Below are 24,807 nucleotides of genomic sequence, written 5' to 3'. Positions count from 1 at the left end.
ATGACCCCAAACTGCACCCAAGAGCAAGATAGCTATAGTCAGCGTAAGTGTTCTCCTAGTTATGTTATATGACTGCAAATCATGAAATGCCTCTTTCTCCAAAGAATCAAAAATTTAGGTGATCCAAAATGGAATGAAGAGACAAACAGTATGTGTAAGTAAGCTGCAAGCGTATTACTGATTTATGCACAAGAAGTGGAACAAAGATGTCACTGAGACGTATAACTTAGAGAGTAGGTGGATTAGTTGTTCAAGGAGTACGACGGATAACAAATGCAGACTGAAGTGCTGTATTACTACCTACACGATATTAAAAGGCTAGGTAAAAGTCTCTAATCTACCAGGCAGATATTATTTGGCTGATTTATGGGAAGTCATATAACAAGAATACACAGGGTAAAAAAATAGTTGTAGATCATTGCTACTTCTACTTCTATCAGAAACACACTCATGTATTTTATTTCCTAAAATGTAATATAACAACTAGTGCACTATACATGGAGTCAGAAGATGTGAGCTCAAGGTAAGACTTCCTATCTATGTAACTGAACAAATCACAACACTAAGTATCACTTCATTTGGGGATAAAAGTGAAGTATTAATTTGCAAACTAAATGACTGTAAAGAAAGCATTACATAAATGTGAGATTCTTCTCTATCATAGTATAATCTATCAAACTTGAAAATAACCTTTCCCTATTCTGGAATCTTGCTTTCTTTGTTCATCTCAGCTTCAAATTACTTTTAATGTGGCAACAAAAAAACTTTTCTAAATTTGCTCTAAGCCAATGTCCTTTAAATACATTGACAAGAATTATGTTACCTTCAATGCCAAACTCAAACATTACAGGGGGCAGCTAGATGGCACAGTGGATAGTGCTCCAGCCTTGGAGTCAGGAGGACCTGAGGTCAAATCTGGCTTCTGACACTTGACACTTACTAGCTGTGTGACTCTGGGCAAGTCACTTAACCCCAACGGCCTCACCAAAAAAAAAAAAAAAAAAAAAAAAAACCTGTTAAGAGGCAGCTAGGTGGCACAGTGGATAGAGCACCAGTCCTGAAGTCAGGAGGACCTAAGTTCAAATCCGGCCTCAAACCAAACACTTGACACTTACTAGATACATCACCCTGGGCAAGTCACTTAACCCTAATTGCCTTCAAAAAAAATTTAAAAACATTTTAAAAATCAAACTCAAACATAACAGTATTTGTGACAGCAACCCATTTTATATACCCCAGCAAAACCACATTATATAGCATTGTGAAGTCTGTAAAACACTACATAAGATTTATCCCATTTGATATTCCTAAAAATACTATGAAATAGCTAATATAATTATTACTACTCTCATTTTACAGATGAGGAAAGGGGTTCAAAGATGTGATTTGCACATTCACTTTCTAGTGTGCTAGAGAAAGGATAAGAACTTGGTTCTGCATATCTTCAAGCCTAACACTCTTCGTACCATGCTGCCACCAAGAATACAGGCTTATAATATAGATACAATTAGAAAGTTTTTGTGAATTTTTTATGAATATGTGGGCAGGCAAAACCTGGTTTATCACATTTTAAAAGCTGCTTAGGATATAAAAAGAAAAAAAATGTCACATAAGACACAATTCCAAACTATATTCATATCCTTAAAACTGAAGGAAAAAAAAAACTTGCTATGCCATATTAAATGATTTTTAAAAGCTTAAAAGAATAGCTTTTCAAACAGAAAAGTAAAAATTCACACACAGAAATCAGCAAATTTCAAAATACATTTCACTTCTACAGAAAAAAGAAAGACTCCACTAACAGCAGAAAATAAGATCATTTAGGGCAGCTAAGGGGTGTAGTGGATAGAGCTCTGGCCTTGGAGTCAGGAGAACCTGAGTTCAAATCTGGTCTCAAACATTTGACACTTATTAGCTGGGTGACCCTGGGCAAGTCACGTAACCCCACCAAAAAGCAAAAAAAAAAAAAAAAGAAAAGAAAGGAAGATCATTCTATCATTCTCAGATTTAGAAACCCTTTCCAGCAACCTTAGACTTTCATAAAATCATATGTTTTGAAGAGAAGAGACCTGGCATGGCTAGTCATCTAGTCCAACTCCACCATTTTTGTCTGAAGAAGCTAAGGCTCACAGGTTAAGTCACTTGCCCAGTCTCACAGGTAGCTACAGATTTGGCATTTGAACTCAGGTCCTCTGACTCTATTTCTGCTATTGACTAACGGAAAAGCAAGTTCTTCTGTTGGCTCGAACTGATTTGAATCATTGCTTTAATGAAATGATTTAGACAGTCAAAACAGTGACAATACAAATAAAGTGACTAAAATGTCTATATCCTTTGAATATAATAAGAAAGACCTTATACACCAAAATATTTATAGCAGCATTTTTTTTTTTTTTGTGATAGCAAAGATTTAGAAATAAAGTAGATATCTGTCTACTGGATAATGGCCAAACAAACTGTAGTATATGAATGTAATGGAATATTACTGTGTTGTAAGAAATTGTGTGTGTGATGAATACTGTACAGAGAAACATGAGAAGATCTACATGATATGATACAGAGTGAAATAAGCACTTAAGAAAATAAAACACAACAATGTAAATGGAAAAAACTATACACCAAAAATACAAAAGTGAATGTAACAAAATTATACTGAGTAAGCAGTACTTAAATGAAGAAATGAGAGGATGCCCACCCCTTCATGGGTTAAAAACCCCCACAAGTTTTACGTATTGCACATTTCTTGGATTATTTCTAATCTACCCATCAGTTGTACTTATTTTTTTTTTCCTCTTTAAAAAATACTATTTGTTATATGGGATGGCTTTCTGGGAGAGGGAAAGATACTTGGGGTAAGTATGACAGCATAAGAAACAGAAGACATCAATAAAAACTTATTTAACATGAATGACAAATTATATTTATATATAAAATAAAATACAGAGTATACATTTTGTTGGAAAAAATACAACACTGTTCATAATATTTAAAACAACAACAAAAACATTCAAGTAATGTTAAGTTCCATTTGAAAATGGGTGTGCCTATTTTTAAACACTTTAGGCCCTACCTACATACAGGCAAAAAAGAGCAATTTAAAATAATATTATAAAAATATGCTTTTAATAAAAAATAAATATTTTAAAACTCAGATTTTCCAAAACAAATGTGAATCAATTGTTCACTTGATAATGGAAAATTATTAGGTTAGATTAAAGGAATCATATAAAATTAGTATTCATACAGTAGAAATGCAAATAGTCTGCAACATATATGTCCATTCAATCAGCATTAATTAAATACCTAAGACAGAGTTCCCAGTCCTCAAAAAGTGAATTTCATTCAGCAATATTTATTATCTATTGAGTGCACAATGCCTTGCTAGGAGCTGAGGGAAAATACAAAACTTAAATAAAATAGGATTCTTGCCCTCACAGAATTTAGAGTAGACAACTAGATGGTACATCACATACACCACTGAACTTGGAGTCAGGAAGACCAGAGTTAGATCCTTAGTAGCTGAGTGACCTGGGCAAGTCACTTAATCTTTCTTTGCCTCAGTTTCTTCCTCTGTAAAATGGAGATAATGATAGCACTGTTTACAGTAATAAATGTAGCATATAAATAACTATAACAATAAACACATTAAAGAAGTGCAAATAAAGTGCTATTAATAGTTTAAAGGGAAAACCAAAATAATCAATAAAAAAGAATTTTAAAAAAGAAAAACAATATTCAAGAAGGTTGTAAGTAAAGGGTGGGGAAGCTTATTTCTAATATAAAGAATTATGAAGTTTCATTGAAGGGGGGCATCTTAAGTTGTTTTAAGGGAATTCACCAATGAACTTTAATTTTAAAGAAACAACACCGGCTCCTGAAGTTTTGGAACCGAGTCTGGCAAATGACAAAGTATGGTTTTTTGTTTTTGTTTTTAACTGACCTGGGGAAAAGAGGAAGTTCAAAGAAGGGATAGCATTGCTGCTTAGCGTGACCTGGACAATAACACTACCACCAGGGAGAAAACAACTCAACCTTTACCTTGCTTCTATTTTTTCTGCCAAGGAGAACAACTTTTGTCTTGGAAAAGGCAGAACAAGAAATAACTAATAAGCAGTTGATACCTAAGATGGGCAAGGAGATGATAAGAGAACACCTATTTGGGGCAACTAGGTAGGTGGTGCAGTGGATAGAGCACTGGCCCTGAAGTCAGGAGGACCTGAGTTCAAATCCAGCCTCAGACCAAACACTTGACACTTACTAGCTGTGTGACCCTGGAAAAGTCACTTAACCCCAACTACCCAAAAAAAGAGAGAGAGTAAGAGAACACCTACTTGCTCTTTACTAATTCAAGTTAACTAACCCAAAAGATTATTCTAGGATTCCGAAGGAATCAGCAAATCTGATTGCTGACTTAAGTCAGTAGTATTTGAAAGACTGTATAGAATGGGAGAAGTACTACAGAAATGAAAAAAGGAAATCGTCCTGATTTTCCAAAATGGAAAAAGAGTGAAAATGAAGATTGAAAACTCTAAGTCAGTGAATTTAACTTCAATTCCTAGCAAAATTCTAGAATGCATTACTAAAGAGATAATTAAAAAAAGGTCTGGAAAAGGAAGCAATGTCACAAAGAGCCAGTATGGTTTAGTAGCCAAGTCATGGCAGGCTAACCTTAATATCCTTTTTATGTCCAGGTTACAAGACTGGTAAACCAAAAGAATGTTGTAGATACAGTTCCCCTGGCTCTACAGTCAGAGGACCTAAATTCAAAACCCAGCTAGTTAAGTGACTTTGGTCAAATGCTTTTTTTTAATTTGAATCTCAATTTCCTCATCTGTACAGTAAAATGAAGTGGTACTGAATGATCTCTAAGGTCTTTTCCAGTTCTAAATCCTATAGTCTACTTTCATGATCACCAATCTTTTCAAGTGTTTATCACCTCGCACCTAAAAAACTGTAACAATCTTACCTCCCTGACTTTAATCTCTTTCCCTCAGCTATCCACCAGGCATACTCTACTAACATATTGATCTTTAAATATTTTTGTCCTGTCGTTCCTCTACTACTTCTAAAAATTATTTTAATGGTATTTTAAGGAGCTCCCAGTGAAAAACTCTACCAAAGCAGATGACATCTTCTCTAACTTCTCATTATTTTGAACAGAGACCCACCCCTCCATTCAGATTAATCTCCTCAGCGTCACAACAGGTCACATATTACTGATAGTCAAAGGGTTGTCATGAAGCTCCAAAGAAGTATCCTTGTATATGTAAATGAGGTAATTTTGTATCTTAAGAGCACCGCAAACTTTGAGAAGCTGTATATATCACTATTATCTCTTCCCCCATTCTTCATAGTAATGATATGCCTGAAAAGTTTTCCTTTCTGTCACAATGTATCAATCTCTCATGACTCTGATCTAATTCTATTACGTGAACTCTATCTACTCCAGGTCTCACCTATATTTTCATTCTCTGAAATTCCCAATACCTCAATATATCACACAATTACCTATTAATAACTACCATTTATTGTTTGTTATATGTACTAGAATCCATACTTGCAGTTAGGAAAACCTGAGTTTAAACTCCTGTGCCTCTGACACTTTAAATAGCTTTGTGTCTCTGGACAAGTCACTTAATCCTCTCAGCATCATTTTCCTCATCTGTAAAATGGGAATATACCACCTATCTCAAAAGACTTGGTTGTGAGGATCAAATAAAATGATATAGAAAACATTTTGCAAACCTTAAATTGTTTTATATCTACATATATCTATGTGTATATATATCTGTGTGTATATATAAAATCTTCTCCCCAACTACAGCCTAAGCTCCTGGAAGTAAAAATGTCAACCATTCCAAGATTACTTTTTATGAAGTACAGAAAAAAAAATCAAAATACTGAACATTTTAATACTAATTATACTTGCCCTAAAAGGTAAATTTTATGACTTATTTGTACAGGTTTTCAATTATCCTCCCATAGTAATAGTCAAAACATGTTTTCCTATAGAAACAATACAAAAAATAGTTATTAGGCTCCAAGAGCCAGTCTACCAAAGTTTACTTAGTCCTAATGTAAGTAAAAGTTACTTGAATACCCCACCTAATGCCATTAATTGGTTCTGAGAAAACATGACTTCAGATCCAACAGCATTATAAGGGAAGAATTAGTTCGAAAGTAACAATGTTACACATGGGAGATACAGTTCAGAGCAGTGAAAATTATAACTAAAAAGTTTTTTACACCTACTAGCTGTGTGACCTTAGGCAAGTCACTTAACCCCATTGCCAAGCCAAAAAAACAAAACAAAACAAAAATAAAAATAAAAATAGGTGCAGCTAGGTGGCGCAGTGGATAGAGCACTGGCCCTGGATTCAGGAGGACCTGAGTTCAAATCCGGCCTCAGACCAAACACCTGACACGTACTAGCTGTGTGACCCTGGGCAAGTCACTTAACCCGAATTGCCTCACAAAAAAAAAAAAAAAGAATGGTTTGTGCTAATGAAATGAGACAGAAAGAATGACATGCTAAGTTTAAGAAAGAGCTTGCTTGGGATTAAATAGTGCTTGAAGGAGAGTACTGTGACTTAAGGTTAAAATGTTGGAGGTACATTTTGAAGAATCTTAAGTGCTGAACTATGGCAAAAGTGACTAAAATGTCCATACCCTGTGACCCAAATATTCCACAACTAGGCATATACCTCAAGGAAGCTAATGATAAAATGAAAAGTATTATAGATACACCTAGCCACACTTTTTTTTTAGTTGCAAAGAACCAGAAACAAAGTAGAAGCTTACTGAAAGGCAAATGGCTAGAACAGTTGTGGTACATTAATGTGATGGAATTACTGTACTGTGCTATAAAACAATGAAATTGATAAATATAGAGAACAGGAAGATCTACATGAATTGATAGAAAAGTAGTGAGGAAGAACCAGGAAAACATCTACAATGTCAAAAATAGCAACAAAGCTTGACCCAAAGAGGTATGAGAAAGTATCCCCTTTTGTCCCTTGCTTCAATGCATAAGAAGATAAACATGGGTGAGGAACACTAGAGATATTAGATTTTTCTGATATCTTAGCTATGTTTTGTTGAACTGCTTTCCTTCTTTTGTCTTCCTTCTTTATTAAATGGGATGGTTCTTTGAGAGGGAGAAGGCATCAATAAAAGCTGATTTTTTTTTAATGCCAGCCTAAATAGTTTCTATTTTTTCCCAGAGGCAATAGAAAACTACAGAAGATTTTTGAGAAGAGTAACTGTGATCAGATCTATGCCTTAGAAAGATTTTGGCAGCTATTGAGGGATTAGGAAAAGGAAAGATTAGACCAATTAGGAGGTTATTATAACATAGTCCAGTTGAGTGGCCTGAACTAGAGTAGTCTCTAGGTGAGTGAGGGGGGAAAAAAAAGAAGAGATGTGAAAGATAATGTATATGCAGAAATTACAAGATTTTTAGCAATTGCTTGTCAAGAAGTTCTAGATAATGAACCTAGATGACTAGGAACAGAAATAGGCAAATGTGAAGGATAGAACAAGTCACTTAACTTCTCTAGGCCTTATTTTCCTCATCTGCAAAATGAAGGTTCTGGACTTGAAATAAATCTCCAAGATCCTTTTTCCAGATTTAAATCCCGAATTTGAGTTACTGATGAGACATTCATGAGGAAATTATTATGATAACTGTCACATCTGTAGAGCACCTTAAAGTTTACAATCTTTTTAGAGTTTCTATCATATTCGCCATATAATAACTCTGTGAGATAGGTTTTATAGGGGTTTTGTTATCCCAACTTTACAAATGAGGAATCTGAGGCTCAGCAATTAAAAATGACTTGCCCAAAGTCACACAACTAAGTATCAAAGGTGTATGTGAAGCCAAGCAAAAAGCAGTTTGGAGATTCAGGACTAGAATTCAAGAGATTGGAAAACTGGGTATTTAATTTGCAAGTAAAATATGATAAAACAAAATAGAGACACAAAATGAAGGTGAACATATAGGGAACAAAGATTAGAGAAAGGAGGCCAGCTTGATACTAAAAGCAAACACAGTAAATTGGACCTCCGAAGGTTGAGGGAGACAGATAATCCTGAAAAACAGCAAAAAAATTTTTCCCTCAAGAATCTCTTTACCTCTAGATTAAGATCTACCTGGAGAAGCCAACTCTTAGAAGTTCAGTGGCAAAGTGGATAGAGCCCTGTAGTCAGGAGGACCTGAGTTCAAATCCAGCCTCAGACACATGATACTTACTGTGTGACCCTAGGCAAGTCACTTAACCCCGTTTGCTCCTCCTGCCCTCCCCCACAATTCAGAAAATGTTTGTCCCTCCAAAAACTCTGTTCATATCTAGGGAAGTTATAATCAATCTAACTAAAGGAACAGAACAATGAAAAAATGTTTAAGCCTTACACTAGCAGGTGGAAAGAATAGGATAACTCTTTTATGCAGGTGCTGAGGAACTCAAGAGCCAAATCTCCCAGATGCCTACTCAGACTTTATATGCCCTCCTTTGACTTTCTTCAAGAATCTTAAGAATAGCAGCAATGGTGATGCTGAGATTTAAGATGCTGGGCTAAACATTTTTTAACCTTATAGATGGCGTCCATCTCTCTTCCCCCTCCTCCTGCCAAAATTTGAGAGTTAAAAGAGACATCAAAGCAAGAATCCTCAATCAAGCTTCCTAAAGGCTAGGTGGAATAATTAATGTGAAAATAATTACTGATGATAGCTAGCATTTATATAGCACTTCAAGGTTTACAAAGCACTTGACAAATATATCATTTTATCCTCACAACTTTGGGAGGTTATTATCCCTATTTTACAAATGAGGAAACTGAAGTTGAGAGAGGCTGACTTGCCCAGTATTTCCTGACTCCAAGTTCAATATTTTATCCACTACACCTCCTAGCTGATTTGATGACTGTTTTGCAAGGGAGAGTTATACAAAGGGGCACTGACCTACCTTATCAGCAACCTACATGAATAAAATATTTAACATTTCTCTTCGATGTTCAAGCTGGAGTAATACACTAAGACTCCAACTGTGTACAGGGGCTAGAATGGGTTCAATTCCTAGAACTAGTTGAAAGTCCCTCCTTGGGCAGCTAGGTGGCACAGTGGATACAGCACAGGCCCTGAAGTCAGGAGGACCTAAGTTCAAATCTGGCCTCAGACCAACACTTGACACTTACTAGCTGTGTGACCCTGGGCAAGTCACTTAACTCCAATTGCCTAAAAACAAAAAAAAAGTCCTTCCTCACAGAAAAGAATCTCATTTTAGTGTAAAATTAATCATCATGTGTTAAACATGTAACTGTGAAATTATATTGGTCAGGGAAATTTTTAAATAGATATAATGCCTGCCTAAAAACAAAGGGGCATGAAATTTCCCGAACAAAAGTTAAATTTTGAAATACTCAATTTGTCCTTGGCAACCTCCTATACCCTAAGATCCCCTTCCCCAATTAACGTCTTTTTTATTTTTTTTAAACGAGACCAGTAATTTCATCTGCTAATGCAGAACTATCTCCAACTTCAATCTTAGTTACCTATTACACTGAGAGGTTAAGTGACTAGTTCTATCACAAAGCCAAAAGGTGTCCAAGAGGTAGGAACTGAACTCAAGGCTTTCTGACTAAAAGCTATCTCTCAATACCCAGAAACACTGCCTATCCAATGCCCTACACTGCTCTAAAAACTTTCAATGTTATACCTCTACCGCCTTCAGCCTATCTTACCTTCTGAAATGCACCCCTTCCCATGCAGCTGGTCTCAGGTGACTAGGAAAACAATTTCAATTAACTAATTATAATGCCCAAACAGCTATTAGTCCCACAACCTTCCCAGGCGAATACTTGTATGTATACATACACACACAAACATACATATACAATAGTGCTTATTAACCTCAGAGGAACCTCTGGTGGTATTTTAGTAAGATATCCCACTTATTGCTGTGGCTTTTCTAAACCTCTCTTCTCTTCAAACTTCCTATTGTACTCCCTCTCTCTAACCTTCTCAGCTAAGGACCTTATCTCCCTGAAAAAACTGAGACCTGAAGTTTCCTCTTCTCCCTTCTCCTCTCACATTCTCTTGATACCAGTCCCTAATATCTCCTCCTTTAGTTCAATCTCTGAAGAGATGATTCATATTGCCAAGGCCAATCTCCCTACTTGTACCTTTAACACCATTTCCTTCTCAGCTTCTCCAGCAGATTGCCTCCATTACCCCATATGGCCAATCAGCTGACAAATTTTGTGAATTTTCTCTCCACATCTCTCAGGAACATCTTAGTCCAGGGGTGGGGAACCTGGGGCCTCAAAGCCACATGTGGCCTTCTAGATCCGTCGATGCGGCCTTTTGACTGAGTCCAAGTTTTCAGAACAAATCCTTTTATTAAGGGGATTTGTTCTATGAAGTTTGGATTCAGTCAAAGGGCTGCACTTGAGGACCTAGAGAGTCACATGTGGCCTCAAGGCCCCAGGTTCCCCACCCCTGTCTTAGTCTCTCCACTTTCCAATCAGCAACAACTGCTGACCAACTGCCATCAATAGGCTGTTAAACACAAGAGCCCAGGAAGTGGCTAGCTCTTAAACACTATTGCTAATATCTCATAGCCATCATCCTAGATAGCAATTTCTGTGGAGAAGGGGTGAGCCACCAACTCCCAACTGCCACTCACAGGGAAAGGCTCCCATGAGGGTAAAAGTGGGGGTTGAGGAAGGAGGGAGCACTATGTGCCAGGCAAGTCAATCTACCACCACCAACTTGACTACCATCTCAGTTCAGACAATGATGGACCCTGAACAAGGAACTCAAGAGACTTGGGAATAGCAATGCTTCCAACCCCAACGCCCTCAGTCCATCATCCTGGGAAGTAACCTCTCTGGAGACATAGCCTGGCAAAGGTTCCTACAGGTACTGATCCAACAGCTACTGAAGACTCAGAAAAGAAGCTCATGCAAATAAAGTACATGGTCCTGTCAAATGATTGAACATCAGAAAATGATATGACTTCATCAGTAGAAATGACATTAAAGAGGCATTACCATCCCTCTGAACTAAGCGTACACTAAGGATCATGGGACCTTTCCATCTGACTTGAAGCTGGTAAGAACGTGAACTCTTGAAAATAAAGACTCTTACTTTTCTATGTGTACCCATAACACTTAGTAGTACAGTGCTTTGAAGAGATTAAGAGCTTAATAAACTCTTTTTTTATTCATTCATTCATTCATTAATATAGCCATCACTTTAGTTCAGGCTCTGGAATACTGCATTAGCCTCCTAACCGGTCTCCCTGCCTGATGTGTCTCCCATGATAGTCCATCCTCCACAGTACCACCAAAGCAAATTTTCTCAAAGCACAGGTTGGCAATGTCCCATCCCTCAAACTCCAGTGGCTCCCTACTACCTTTAGGATCAAATACAGACTCCTGTTTGGCATTTAAAGTTCCTCACAGGCTGGTTCCTAACTTTCCAGTCTTTCATATTACTCCCTTCCACATAATCTACAATGCAGTTCTACTAGTCTACTTGCTGATCTTCACACTACCTTGTGCTTTTGCACTGGTTATCCTCGCACCATACTCTCCCTCCCTTAGAATCCCTTAGTTTCTTTAAGACTAAGCTCAAGAAGCATCCTTTTCGCAGTCTTTTTTGTTGTTTCTCCCCTCCACAATGAGACTCTCTCCACCACAACTGCTTGTATCATCTCCACTAAGGTTACACAATAATAATGAAATAACATTTACATAGTGCTTTAAGGTTTACAAAGTACTTTACATATATTATTTGTTCCTCATAATGACTCTATAAGGCAGATGGTCTTATTCCCCTTTTACAGATGAGGAAACTGAGTCTTGAAGCCCAGAGAGTATCAAGGCCCAACAGCCAGTAAGTAACTGAGGCAGGATTCTTAAGGTTTTCTAATTTTAAGTCCAGTGCTCTATCCACTATAGAGCTTCCTCACAGGAATGTTTCTATCCACTACGGCTGAATCTTACATATACCTATACATGTTGTCTCCTCTCTTAGAATGTAAAGCTTCTTAAGGTCAAACAATGTTTAAATGTTGTTCTTGCATCCTCAGTGCTTAGAAGCATCTAGTACATAGCAGGTGCTTAATAAATGCTTATTGATTATAGAAGAAAATTTAGGAACACCTTACCCTCAACACACACAGCTCCTCTGAATTGTTCCTGTCTCCTACATTTTCTTTCCTCCCTCATTTGAGCCCAAAACTTCTCTATACCATCACGAAGTTGCTGCTTCCTCCCCACCCCCCACCCCCGGACACTCAGCAAAAGGCAATACAAACTATTTGTTCGTATTCTGAAGGTAGTAATTTCCTGTACCTCATTAGTATTCTTGGTGTTCTATGCTGTTGAAATTACTTTATCTCTTAGGTATAATACCTAGTTTCAAAGGTCCTGAGGATCCAAGAAATTGTCTGATCTTCTATGTTGTTTGGTCATATGACCCAGAAATCTCTGGTATTTGCCTATAAATCCAATTTTTAGTACAATCAGACTAAAAAGAAAAGATGTTCAATTCTATCACCTATATCCAAAACCTATGAATATGTGGTCACATCACCTTTGAAAGGTAACAATGAAAAGTATGAACATTTCCAACGAATCACAGAATCACAGATTCAGAACTAGAATGGACCTTAGAGGCCACTTGATTCAACCATCATGAGCAAACTCAGTCTTAGAAAGGTTAAGTGACCTTCCCAAAGTCATACAAGCATTAAGTGGCAGAATTTGGATTTAAACCCAAGACCTCTAATTTCAACTTCAACCTAAGGTCCACTAAGTTTTCTCTCTAACCTTAAATCACAATGGCAAATTCTCTCGGAAAAGGAAAACAATGTTCTTCTCTTCCTTTTCACTTCTGACTTCTTACCTCCTATCTAGTAGACCTAAAAATAAAAGTATCCAACAAAGAATCTATGTGTTAATAAAACCTAACCCCCTACAGAACCATCCAAAGTTCATTATAAGGAATTTGCATTCTAAAAAGTTACTTGGGAATCTTGGATGAAGTCCAGCATGATATATTTTAAATTCTGTATTATATATCTGTTGTAATAAAGAAGCATATTGTTACGATGCAAAGAAAAATGAACACACTCCCAGAAGACCTGGTAATAATCACATCAAATTTTTTTTAAACTAGTCACCCCAAATTCCACAATTAAGCATGATTAAGTTTCTCATATCTCTGATAGGTTATTGATACTATAGTCATTGCAACATCCTTAAGAAAACTCAAAGCCTATGGAAGAGTCATAAAAAAAAAAAAAATGTGGGAAGAGTAGGAAGAAGCCCCTAATAGAGAAATGAGGCATATTAGTTGATAACTTGTCTCCCCACCACAACCCCATAGTACTCCAGGATCCTGAAACAGAAATCATCCTACTGTTCTCTATTTTGAATACTCATTACCAATTTCACCCAACAGATTCATTTTTTTTGTCCAAAGCAATACCATATAGCAATTAATAAAGGAGCTGCAATGAGTGTTAAGAAATCACACTGACAAAACTGGTATCCTTGAAGAACTTAAGTACTAATCAATGTCATTTTGTCTTTATAATCTTTTTCTGTTTGAGGATGTCCATGTGAGAGATGAATGACAAAAAAATTCAGATCAAAATTAAAGGTGTCAATTTTCTTATTATACTATATTAGTTATTACTGCAGTATTAACAACTAGAAGTGGCCAATTTAACTAATATTTAGTTGTAAAATAACTTCTCAATGTTCAAGCTGGCAAAACTATCCTAACTTAACTCAGGAGATTAAAATTAATAAAAATTAACCTAGTGGTGAGTAGGCTCCCTATATGTTCTATATTTGTACTAAATCTAGGTCTAAAGATAATGAGATTTTTAAAAATAATTATTCAACCTGGGTAGTCACTCATTACACACTTGGCCTACAATTTTAACTGCTGTTAGGAATACCTAAAGTAACTACAAATAAAAGTCATTCCAACTTTAGATTACCTTGAAATTTTCATACAATATTTTGAAAATTGCTCTTATTTAACACTACTCAGTAACAGATGTATATGGTAAAAAAATTCCAGGATATTAGAAAATGATGAGATTTAAATCCTTGAGATAAATAGTATATTTGTTTGAATATCATGTTTAAAATATCTGTCCTGGAATCCACAAAATGTTGCATTTCTTATTACCAAGTCTTCTGGGAGTTCAACATTCATCTTTCACTTGCACCATACAGTATGCTTCTGTATTACAACAGATACATAATACAGAATCTCAAACATATCCTGCTAAGCTTCAACCAAACTTCCTTCTTCTAAATGTAAATAGCATCAACTACCCAGGCAAAAATTTCAACTGCTATAAAGTTAAAAGTTTATCGAAAGAGGCATAAATGCCTTAAAAAAAAAACCAAATCATTATTAAACCAAAGCTATCTTGAAAATACACTAAAAAGCATCTTATTTCCATGCCTTGTTTCATCTGTGAAACAAGACTGGAAATGATGTCTAAGGTTCCTTCCAGATCTGAAAGCTTATAATTCTATCAGCTATTATTACATCTACAATTTGCTGAACCAAGGTTCACAATTTATATGTAGTAAAATGGCATTTTAACACCTTTTACTGTGCCAGATGCATTATAAAATTCATTCTTAGGAAAAATACAAAACATTTTCCCCATATTTACTGTATCTGTGATTGCATTAATAAACTCTATTACTTATATTGACAGGAAAAGTCTAACAGCATTAACTTTACTGAAATAGAAACTTTATGTCATATCAAATTTCATGGTATATGGAATCAAAGCTCCTTTTCTTTAACTCTTCTCCCTCCAGCTGGAGGTTACCCTTCCTTCCCCAAACCTTCATGCCCTCTCTTTGCTGTGGAATATTTGTTAAGTGCCTAGTATGTGCCATGTTCTCCCAAACTTCTTGAGGATGGAGGCTCTATTGTTTTTCATCTCTCTCCCATAGTCTGTGCAGAACTGACAATTAAATATTCAATGAATTAAATTGCAGAATAAGCATTAAATCTTAAAGTATGAAAGAAGTGTGTCTTCTCTCTCCCTCACAGCACATTCACATTAAGTCATCCAATCTTATAGCTCCCACCTCCACAATACATCTGCTCCCCTTTCTCTGTTCCTGTTGCCACCATCCTTGTCCAAGTCTTCCTAGCTGCTCTATCACAACAGCCTTCTAAATAAACTCCTTGCTCCCAGTCTCAACTCTCTTCAATATATCCTCCACACAGAAGCCAAAATATTTTATCTAAAGAACATGTGATCTTGCCATTCTCCTCCTCAAGAAGCTTCAGTGACTCCCCTTGCCTCTAAGATAACATGAAATCCTGTTTGACATTTAAAGCCCTTCACAAACTAGCTCTAATCTATTCAAAGCTTATTTCATATCACTCCCCTTTATACACTATGTTCCAGATAAAGTGAAAGTGATTGTCTTGTCATTCCATTATAAGTGCTTAATGTTATACACACACACACACACACACACACACACACACTATTCTGAACCTTCTCTCCCCTCTCACCACTATAAGGTTTGGTTGGGTCAAATGTATACTGAAGTAGCACCTCATTAAACTTATCATTCAAAAGAGATAATTTTAAAAACCCATTCAAGAAAAATCAAATGGTCAGTCAATAAACATTTCTTAGTGTCCACTATGTTCCAGTCACTGTGCTAAGCCGGATACAAAAAGAACAAGATAGTCCTTGCCCTCAAGAACTCACAATCTAATGAGGGTGACAATAAGCAAATAAATATGTACAAACAAGCTATATAAAGGACAAATATGAAATAATTTAGAGAGGGAAAGCACTAGAAATAAGAAGGGTTAAAAGATGGGATTTTAGTTGAGACTTCAGGGAAGCCAGTAAGCAGAGATGAGGGGGGAAAGCATTCCAGCCATTGGGGACAACCAGGGAAAATGCCTGGAGCCAAGAGATGTGAGGTCTTGGAACAGCAAGGAAGCCAGTTTCACTGGATCAAAAAATAGTACATGGTGGGGAATAGGTATAAGACAACTAGAAAGGTAAAAGCAGGCTAAGGTATGAAGGGCTTTGACAAACAGCATTTTGTATTTGATCCTGGAGATGACAGAGAGGAGTTATTGGGTTTTGGGTTGTTTTTTGGGGGGGGGGCTTTTTTTTCAGGACACATTTACATAGACCTGCTCTTTACTAAAAAATCACTGGGAGCTGGATGGAGGATGGACTGAAGTAGGGAGAGACTTAATGCAGGCAGATGTACCAACAAGCTAGTAGAATGCTCCAGGCGTGAGATGATAAGGGCCTGTACCACTGTGGAAGTACTATCAGAGGAAAAAAGGGCAAGCATTTTAGAGATGTTGAAAAGATAAAATTTACAGGCCTTGGCAACAGACTTGATGGGGGTGGGGGGTGTGCAGGGGGAAGGGAAGAGACAGCGAAGAGTCAAGGATGAAACCTAAGTTTCCAGCTTGGGGGAATGGGAAGATGGTGATACCCTCCACAGTAACAGAGAAGCTTGGAAAAGGGATGGGTTTAGAGGGGGAAATAGTAAGTTCTGTTTTAGACATGTTAAATGTAAGATGTCCCTGGACATCCAGTTTAAGTCTGAAATACAGTTGAAGTTATAAGATTGGTTAGGGAAGGATAGGTAGATTTGTGAAACATCAACATAGAGATAATTAATCCATGGGAGCTAATGAGATCACCAAATTAAGTAGTATAGGGGGAGAAGGGAAAAGAGCCCAGGATAGAACCCTGTGGGACACTTATGGTTAGAGAGAGTAATCTGAATGAAGATCCAGCAAAGGAATCTGAGAAGGAGCTGCTCACTGCCCAGACATTCAGCTGTGTGGGCAATCCAATGAGTCAATCTATCAGTACATACATCTTGGAGAGTCACTGTAGAAAGACAAGGAATAGGCTAATGGATAACTAAATAGAAGATTAAAAATAGAAGATTTAAAAAAGCAGCCTGAAATGCATTTGGGAAATTGTACCATACTTTCCATCATGAAAATCAGTCCATTAAAAAGCATTTATAAATCACATCCAGGCACTGTGCAAAGCACTGAGGATACAAAGGCAAAAACAGTCCTTTCCCTTAAGCAACTCACATTCTAATAAGAGAAACAACAGGTAAATAACTGAGTACATAACAAAATATACACAGAGTAGATTGTAAGAAATCTCAGAGGGGAAGAAAGCAGCAGCTGAAGGTACCCAGAAAGACCTCCTGCAGAAGTTGGGATTTGAGCTGGAACTTGAAGGAAGCCAAGGAAGACAAGAGGAGGATGTAAGGAGGGAAGAAATTCCAGGCAAGGGGGAACAAGCTGTGCAAAGACACAAGGACAAGAGATAGGTGTATCATGTTTGAAGAATACGTGTAGACTAGTGTAGCTGGATTACAGACTGCCTGAAGGAGAGAAAAGTATAAGAAGAATGGAAAGGTAGAAAGGAGGTCAGTTTAAAATGAACTGTAAATGCTGAGAGGCTTTTATATTTGATGCTAGAGTTATAGGGCGTATGGTCAGATAGATATATATATATATCTCTCAAGAAAATCTGAGGTGACCCAAAAAGCAATGGAGAAATTTAGGATGGGTAGAGCAGATCCTCTAATGAGTATTTAAGAAAGATACAGAGAAAAATCATTCAGAGTAAGTTGCAACCTACATTGCTGGAGAAGTAAACATGTGAGATCAAAGGTCCATTGAATTATGTTGCCTGGATCTAAATTTAAACTCAATTTAAATTTAAAATAAAACAAATAATCCAGGAATCTCAGTGGTCCTCACATTTAATCACTTTATTAAGGAACTTATTCTTGTCTCTATGTTTTTGACTATAGTCTATATCAATAATGCCATTTCTGCACTTTCAAAGAAATGAAAATAAAATTCTTTCAAAATGGTTCCACAAGACACTTCCAAAATTGTTTTTATTGGGGCAGCTAGGTGGCACAGTGGATAGAGCACCGGCCCTGGAGTCAGGAGAATCTGAGTTCAAATCTCAGACACATACTGACTAGCTATGTGACCCTGCGCAAGTCACTTAACTCTAATTGCCTCGCCAAAAAAAAAAAAAAGCAAAAAACAAAAAATTTTTTAAAAAACCCAAAATTGTTTTTATTATAAAGAGATTCTTGTTATTGTATTTCTAGTCTGCTAGATACTGGGGAAAAAAATGATGCCTAGTTTCTCTATATTCAATCAGCTACTAATACTCTAAATCCAATGGGGAAAGCACATTTCTTTTATCTTCCAAATTTCTAGACCTTGTATTTCTTTTGGTAGGTGTTTTGGAAATTTTGATTAAGCCTCAGTTTCCTGATTTCTTTAAAAAAAAAAAAAAGAGGTTCTAAAAATCACAAAATCCTGTTTATCATACACAATCCATCACCATGCACTGTTTATTTTTAGCTTTAAAATTTTTCCCTGATTTATTCCTCATCTATTTCCTCTGCCACCATATTAACTAGGTCTTTCTTCTGCAGTATCTCTCTGAAATACTGTGAATATCTAAGTCTCTCTCTCCACTCACCCACCCTTCTTCCCATCCCATCCAATCTATCCTGCACACTTCTGCCATATTAATCAATCTTCCTTAAACTCCACTTTCATAATGCCAATTGTTCTCAAGTACTTATGAAGACCCCACATGATCAAACTCAAATCTTCAGCCTGGCAATCTGGGCCTTCAATAACCTCACTATCAAATTTATCCCTTACAGCTCTCCAACAATGTAGACTCTTCACGTGAGTTGGTCCTCTCAATGAGAGTAGACTCTTTCCTACTTTCTTACCTTTTTTCACTATTTTCCCTTGAATTTACAAGTACCCAAAATCTTCAAGGTTCAACCCAAACCCCTCCTCTATCAGTAAGTCTTCCCTAACTACACCAGCCTACTACATCTACCTTTTTTTTTTTTTGAACTAGGCAATGGGGTTAAGTGACTTGCCCAGGGTCACACAGCTAGTAAGTGTTATTAGTCTGAGGCCAAATTTGAACTCAGGTCTTCCTGACTCCAGGGTCAGTGCTCTATCCACTGTACCACCTAGCTGCCCCTACATCTACCCTTTCTAATCCCCATAATACTCATCTGTACAGTACATTTCAGCAGGAGGCAATTTCTCACACAGCATTACGTGTAAGTCTTGTCTTCTCATTGGGATTATAATTTTATGGGAAGAGTGTTATTAGGTGCTTTTTATCTCTTCAGAGCAATTAGCAGTATTTAGCATAAAACATAGACTCAATTCAACTTTACAATTAATGCCATTTTTGCCAGCTGTACAAGCACATCATTTTTGCATGATTTGCAAATACCAAGTTACTTACACAACTAAATTCTAAAGAGGATCTATTATCAATTTAAAACTCTTTCCCAAAACTCCATTCTTTCATTAACAAAACCCAAAAAAGAAAGCTAAGTAGTGGGTCACAGTAATAGATTTTCTGAGGATTCACATATCCAAAATATCAAGGCCCAAAACATTGTACAATTTCAGAGTATGTCATGGAAAGATTACTCCAATCAAATTCAGTCCCAAAAAGCCATGGCATCAATTCCTTAAAAATAATTATATTTCGATAAAGTATAAGTGGTAAAATGGTGCAACTGCAGTCTAATGGTTATCACTACCAAAAATTTTAAAAATAACACACAGAACTCCATGCAAAAAAGTTCATTAAGTGGGTTCCTGAATAAAGCAGTAATGTTTATTTACTAAACATATACACAATCTAAAATAAAACTTTCTACCTACGGTGGAGGAAAGAACAGAGAGAGTACAATGGACTAGAAAGGGTGCCTGAATCCATTGAATATAAGCTCCTAAAGAGCAGGGGACAAAACTCTAAACTTATTTATAACCTAAATGTTGCAACAGCTACAACGAACTGCACAGGTGCAAGTAAGTACTAATAAATACATTTAATGATGACAACAAAACAGACTACAAATGCTTCAGTCCTCTGGGATGGAAGGAGAGCATATGACCATTCAATAAACATTTACTAATGTTTACTAGTAATCTGTTTTATGACTATGTGAGACAAACATGCATTTCTTTTTTCAGAATCCCTAATTGTGTTAACATCACCCCATACCTCATGAATGGTCCGCCACACAGGACAGGCAACAAGACTATGGCAATATAACCAAGAGAGAAAAAAAAAAGCCTTTATGAATTTTTCTTTAATGCTTCACCCTACCCAGAAATGTACATATTCTCACATGCTAAATACATTTGGAAAGTTTAACTGTTTAGCAAAAAGAACTTCATCTATTCCAATAAGACGACAGAGTTCTGGTATTAAACCCAATGAAAAAAAGATTTTTACTAACACAATTTTTAAAATGACATGATAAAAGGAAAAAGAAAAATTTCATAATTAAAACCGATGATATCTAAAACAAGAGTATTAGGAAGTTTTATTTTATTTAAATGTTGAAGAATCTTGACTATATATAGGAAATAATTAAAAACTTTACAATGTTCTACAGTTCTAAGAATTTAATTCTTACCAATTAAACTTTGGATAATTGAAAAAAATTAGCCTCAGAATAGAGAACACTTTTATGTTCTAATTTTAATCTACAGTGAAAAAGTACAGAAATTTCATTTTACTATTATGAAAGATAAATTATCTAACTTATTTCTAGGTAGTTTAACAAATGATCACTGTAATGGATAAAACTTTAGGCTGGTTTGAGTCCTGGCTGCTTTTTTATTTCTTAATGTAGAAGGTCTTCTACTTCTGCTTAAAGTTCCCAATTTTTAATTGTTAAGAACAAGGAGCTGGGCTTGTTAGCATGTCTGTAATCTCTACTATTTAGGGAGCGGGAGGCTAGTGGTTCCCTTGAGTTCTGGAGTTCTAAGCCCCAGTAGGGCCAAAATTGATGGACTGGGGGGTCCATACTAAGTCAGGCATTTATATATATATATATATATATATACACACACACACACACACACACACACACAGTTATTTACATATTGTCTCGACATTAAAATGTAAGTTCCTTAAAAAAAAAAAGGGGAACTATATCTGCCTTTCTTTCTATCCCCTTCACTTAGCACTGTGCCTGCCACATATGTGCTTAATAAATGCTTGTTGTTGACTGACCAATACGGTGAACTCCCAGAAGTGGATGGCCTCCAGACTGCCTAAGAAGAACAGAGCCCACCTAGGTCAGAAACTGAAGGCAATGAGTAACCCCTACACTGCCAACCTAGAAGAAAGAGAGAAATCTAGTCTCAAAAAAAAAAAAAAAAAGTAAGAGTGGGGAGTGGAAAGAAAGGGCACCGTATTTTGTTGGAACTAGCAACTTTGCTAAATTTTACTAAAAATATTCAGTCTCTAAAAATATTAAAGTCCTCTCTTTCCTCTTTTTTATTCAAACTTTGCCCAACTAACATAATGGAAAGATGGATTTGATTCAGTTATGTTTTACTCCTATTAAATGAGACAAATTTAATCTTTTAAAGTCTCTAAAACTAGCAAAAATATTACAAAATAGGCAAAAATTGCCCTTGGCAACTCCTTTTAAAAAGTGTCTTCAAAATGCTTATTTTGTATTGCATTTCAGCAGTGTCTTGTCCTCAGATAAAAACTAAAATGTGAAAATAACAAGGTTTTCCACTTCCTAGGGGGAGAAGACCCAAGAAATGAATCTCTAATGGTATGTCAGACACCTGAGGCAAATATTAGAGCTATTTTTGTCCCACTCACATCCACATTATGTCCTACTAGGACAATACCTATTTTCTCTTGTCAATATTAACTGAACAGTTATAATATATAGACACATTGTCATTTAAGCAATATATTTAAATAAATAATATCTGGCACAGGGGCTAGAAAATGTGCCTTAGAATTGAGAAAACCTAGATTTCAAGTCCAGGATTTGACATATCCTATGAGGCTGTAGACGGGTCATAGGATCATAGAACTAGGACTGAAAGGGACCCTTAGTGCTTTACAGGCCATTTTGTCCAGCCCCCTATTTAACAGAAGAGCTTATAGTATCCACTACCTGTAAACCATGTAGGGATTCCTTTTGTGTATGATTTGGACTACACGGTTGTTTAAAGTCCCAACTCTCAAATTCTATGAGGTTAAATGACTTGTTAGAAATCAAGCTGATAGTAAAGTACCATATAGGTGGAATTTAAACCCAGAACATGAATCATGGCTCTTTGATGGAATTTGAATCCAAGTTCTCCAATTCCAGAACCATATAGCTCCTTCTATTGTATCAGCTTCTCAATACTCCAGGGAAACTCTCTAAAACTAAGTTTCAGAGGAGTTGCAGATAAGTTTCAACACTGGGTGTTCCAATAACAATGAAAATAGTTGTACCTCAATCCACCCCCACCAAAAAAATTACTTAAATAAAACAGCATTGTGGTCAAAGGTGTTAGAAGTGTCCAAAAGTCCACAAGTTATATGGGCTTCATCTGGAAATGATGGATCATCTCGCCTCACCCTTGCCCGCCCACCTCCAAAAGTTTTCAAGCAGAAACAGAATGACCACTTGTTGGACACATTATAGATATTCCTTTCATCTATGCAATGGATGAGATGGCCACTGAGATTCCTGTCAAGACTCAAATTCTATGATCCAGTGAAGATAGAAGTCTTGATTTTGCATTTCATAATTCATAAATCCTAATTACTAATGTTCATAAATAAGCTCTCTATGGAAAAGTTTCTTTAAAATTAAATGTTAATTAAATGCTTTTGCAATTCAAAACAAACTGACCTTTTCTGCTAGGCACACAGGTTAAAGTCAAGGCTGTCCCTTGGAAAATGGGGTCATATGAGGACACTGAACTTCAGCTTCAATATACCAGCATAAAATAACCCAAAAAAATTACAAAGAAATCCTCACAAATACTGGCCAGGTTTTCTTTATTCCAAATTTTAGTAAACTACAAGATCCAAAATGAAATTCTTCCAAGTTTACCACATTCAGTGTACAATCACCTAGACAGCTTCTCTTCTTAAAAAAATATTACAACTACAATTACTTATAATGTTTTCTGTTACTTTTTCTGGGGCACAGATGTATTTTATTTTGGTTCATAAAAATGCCTAACACCTGCAACTCACACCCTACCATGTATCTAAACTTGCTTAATTTAAAAAAAAAAATCTAGTGGATTTGTTCAGGTTTGAAATCGAAAACTACCTTATAAGGATATAAAAGATTTAAAGCAGGAAGAGGCTTTGACAAAACTAAGGAAGTTGCTGCGCGCTTGCTCATTGAGGGACTTTTTTTCTTTCAGACAAGAGAAGTAACACATGACATCTTTCACTCTAAATTAAAATGTTACTTGGTTCCCCTGCAAAATATGTAAAAGGGAATGGATTTGCTACAGCAGACTAGGTAGGGGGTGGGGTGGGGGAAGAAGATGTCCAGAGCTTTAGTAAGCGAGTTTTGATTTGTTTTTTTCTTTAAAGCCTGCTCTCAATTCCCACGAAGGAAGCGCATTCCTCCCTTTCCCCAACCCACACCCTGGGCATGAGTCTTGTCAGAGCAACCTTGCAAAACCCACAACGTGGGCTCGCCTTTTCCCCCCTCCCCTCTGTCTAGTCCTCTTCCTCCGGTCCCCACCCCTCCTCTCTCCAGCTCTCCCGAAGAGGAGGGAGGGAGGGGGAGAGAGCCACAGAGAAATGGGTGTGGGCTTTTGATCCGAGCGAAGACCCTCCCCCAATCTGGGAGAAGCAAGGGGGTCCCCAGGTCCTCCGAGGCAGGAGGGGTGGGGGAGGGGCGGACTCAGGAGGTGGGAGCGGGGCGGGGGGAGTCTCCACAGAACCTTTCCACTGTACCCCCGACCCTGAACCCACAAGAGTGCTCGGCTCCCCCATCTCCCCCCCGCACTTGGCCTGGGCCGAAAAGGGCGAGGTCGGAGGGAGCCGAGGGAGGGTCCCCCTCCCCGAGACCCCACCCCTCCCGAGCCCAGCAGAGCCGGTGCCCGACACCCGGACCGGCGGCGGGGGCACTCCCCACGCCATTCATCTCTTCCCCCACACCCTCTCTCTGTGGTTGCCTCTCTCACACCCTCGCCCCGCCATTTTCCCTCGGCCGGGGCTCCCCCTGCACCCCGGTCGGCGCTGCTCGGTCCCCGAGGGGGCCCGTCCTCGCCGCTCACCCGGTGCCACAGTCCACCACACAGGCCGGCAGCCGTCCCGCCATCTTCCGCCTCCTCCTGCTCGTGCTGCAGCCGCCGCCGCCGTCGGGTCCGTGCTGGATGCGGGGAGGACGGGGGGCTGGCGGTGGGGGCTATCTAACCATCCACAGCCGGGCCGGCCTCGCGCTCCCGGGAGGCAGAGAGGAAGCTGAGGCAGCGGCGGCAACGGCGGGCTGGCAGGGAGGGAGGGCAGCAGCCTCGGCCAGCGGCTTCCACTTCCGCAACCCAGCCAGTCAGTCAGGCCGGCAGTCCCCGCCCAGCCCGCCGCGGCCGCCTCCCCGCCCCGCTCCGGCCCTCCCCCTCTACAACTTCTCCCCCCCTCAATTCCTTTCTCGGGGAAGCCAAGATGGCCGCCGGCGCTGACGCCCAGGCCCGGCCCAGCCCCGCGGAGAACGCTGCCACAGCTTCCTGCCCCTCAGCAGGAGGAGGCCAAGGAGCATGCGCGCGCGGCGGAGGCGGTGGCAGCTTCCCCACCCAGGTTCTTGGCTCCGCTCCGAGCTGGCCCTGGCTAATTCAACGCCGGGTTTTCCGGGGGAGGCGGAGCTGGGAAGTCGGCAGAGGTCCTCACAAAC

General features: G+C 38.1%; 1 protein-coding gene across 1 annotated transcript in view; it reads right to left on the bottom strand.

Annotated features, from left to right (window-relative positions):
- The window catches only part of ACTR3 (actin related protein 3), a 57,930-nt gene extending 33,529 nt beyond the window's left edge, over positions 1–24,401 (bottom strand). The window contains exon 1 of the mRNA XM_027835514.1: positions 24,197–24,401. Within this exon, the coding sequence (XP_027691315.1) occupies positions 24,197–24,240 (44 nt within the window). The 5' untranslated portion in view covers positions 24,241–24,401. The remainder of the gene's footprint in view (positions 1–24,196) is intronic.
- Positions 24,402–24,807: the final 406 nt, after the last annotated feature.

This window comes from Vombatus ursinus, unplaced genomic scaffold, assembly GCF_900497805.2.
Source record: "Vombatus ursinus unplaced genomic scaffold, bare-nosed wombat genome assembly UNPS02014816.1, whole genome shotgun sequence".
NCBI classification, from domain to species: Eukaryota; Metazoa; Chordata; class Mammalia; order Diprotodontia; family Vombatidae; genus Vombatus; species Vombatus ursinus.
The sequence above is the reverse complement of the archived record's forward strand: the minus strand, read 5'-3'. Positions and strand labels throughout refer to the sequence as shown.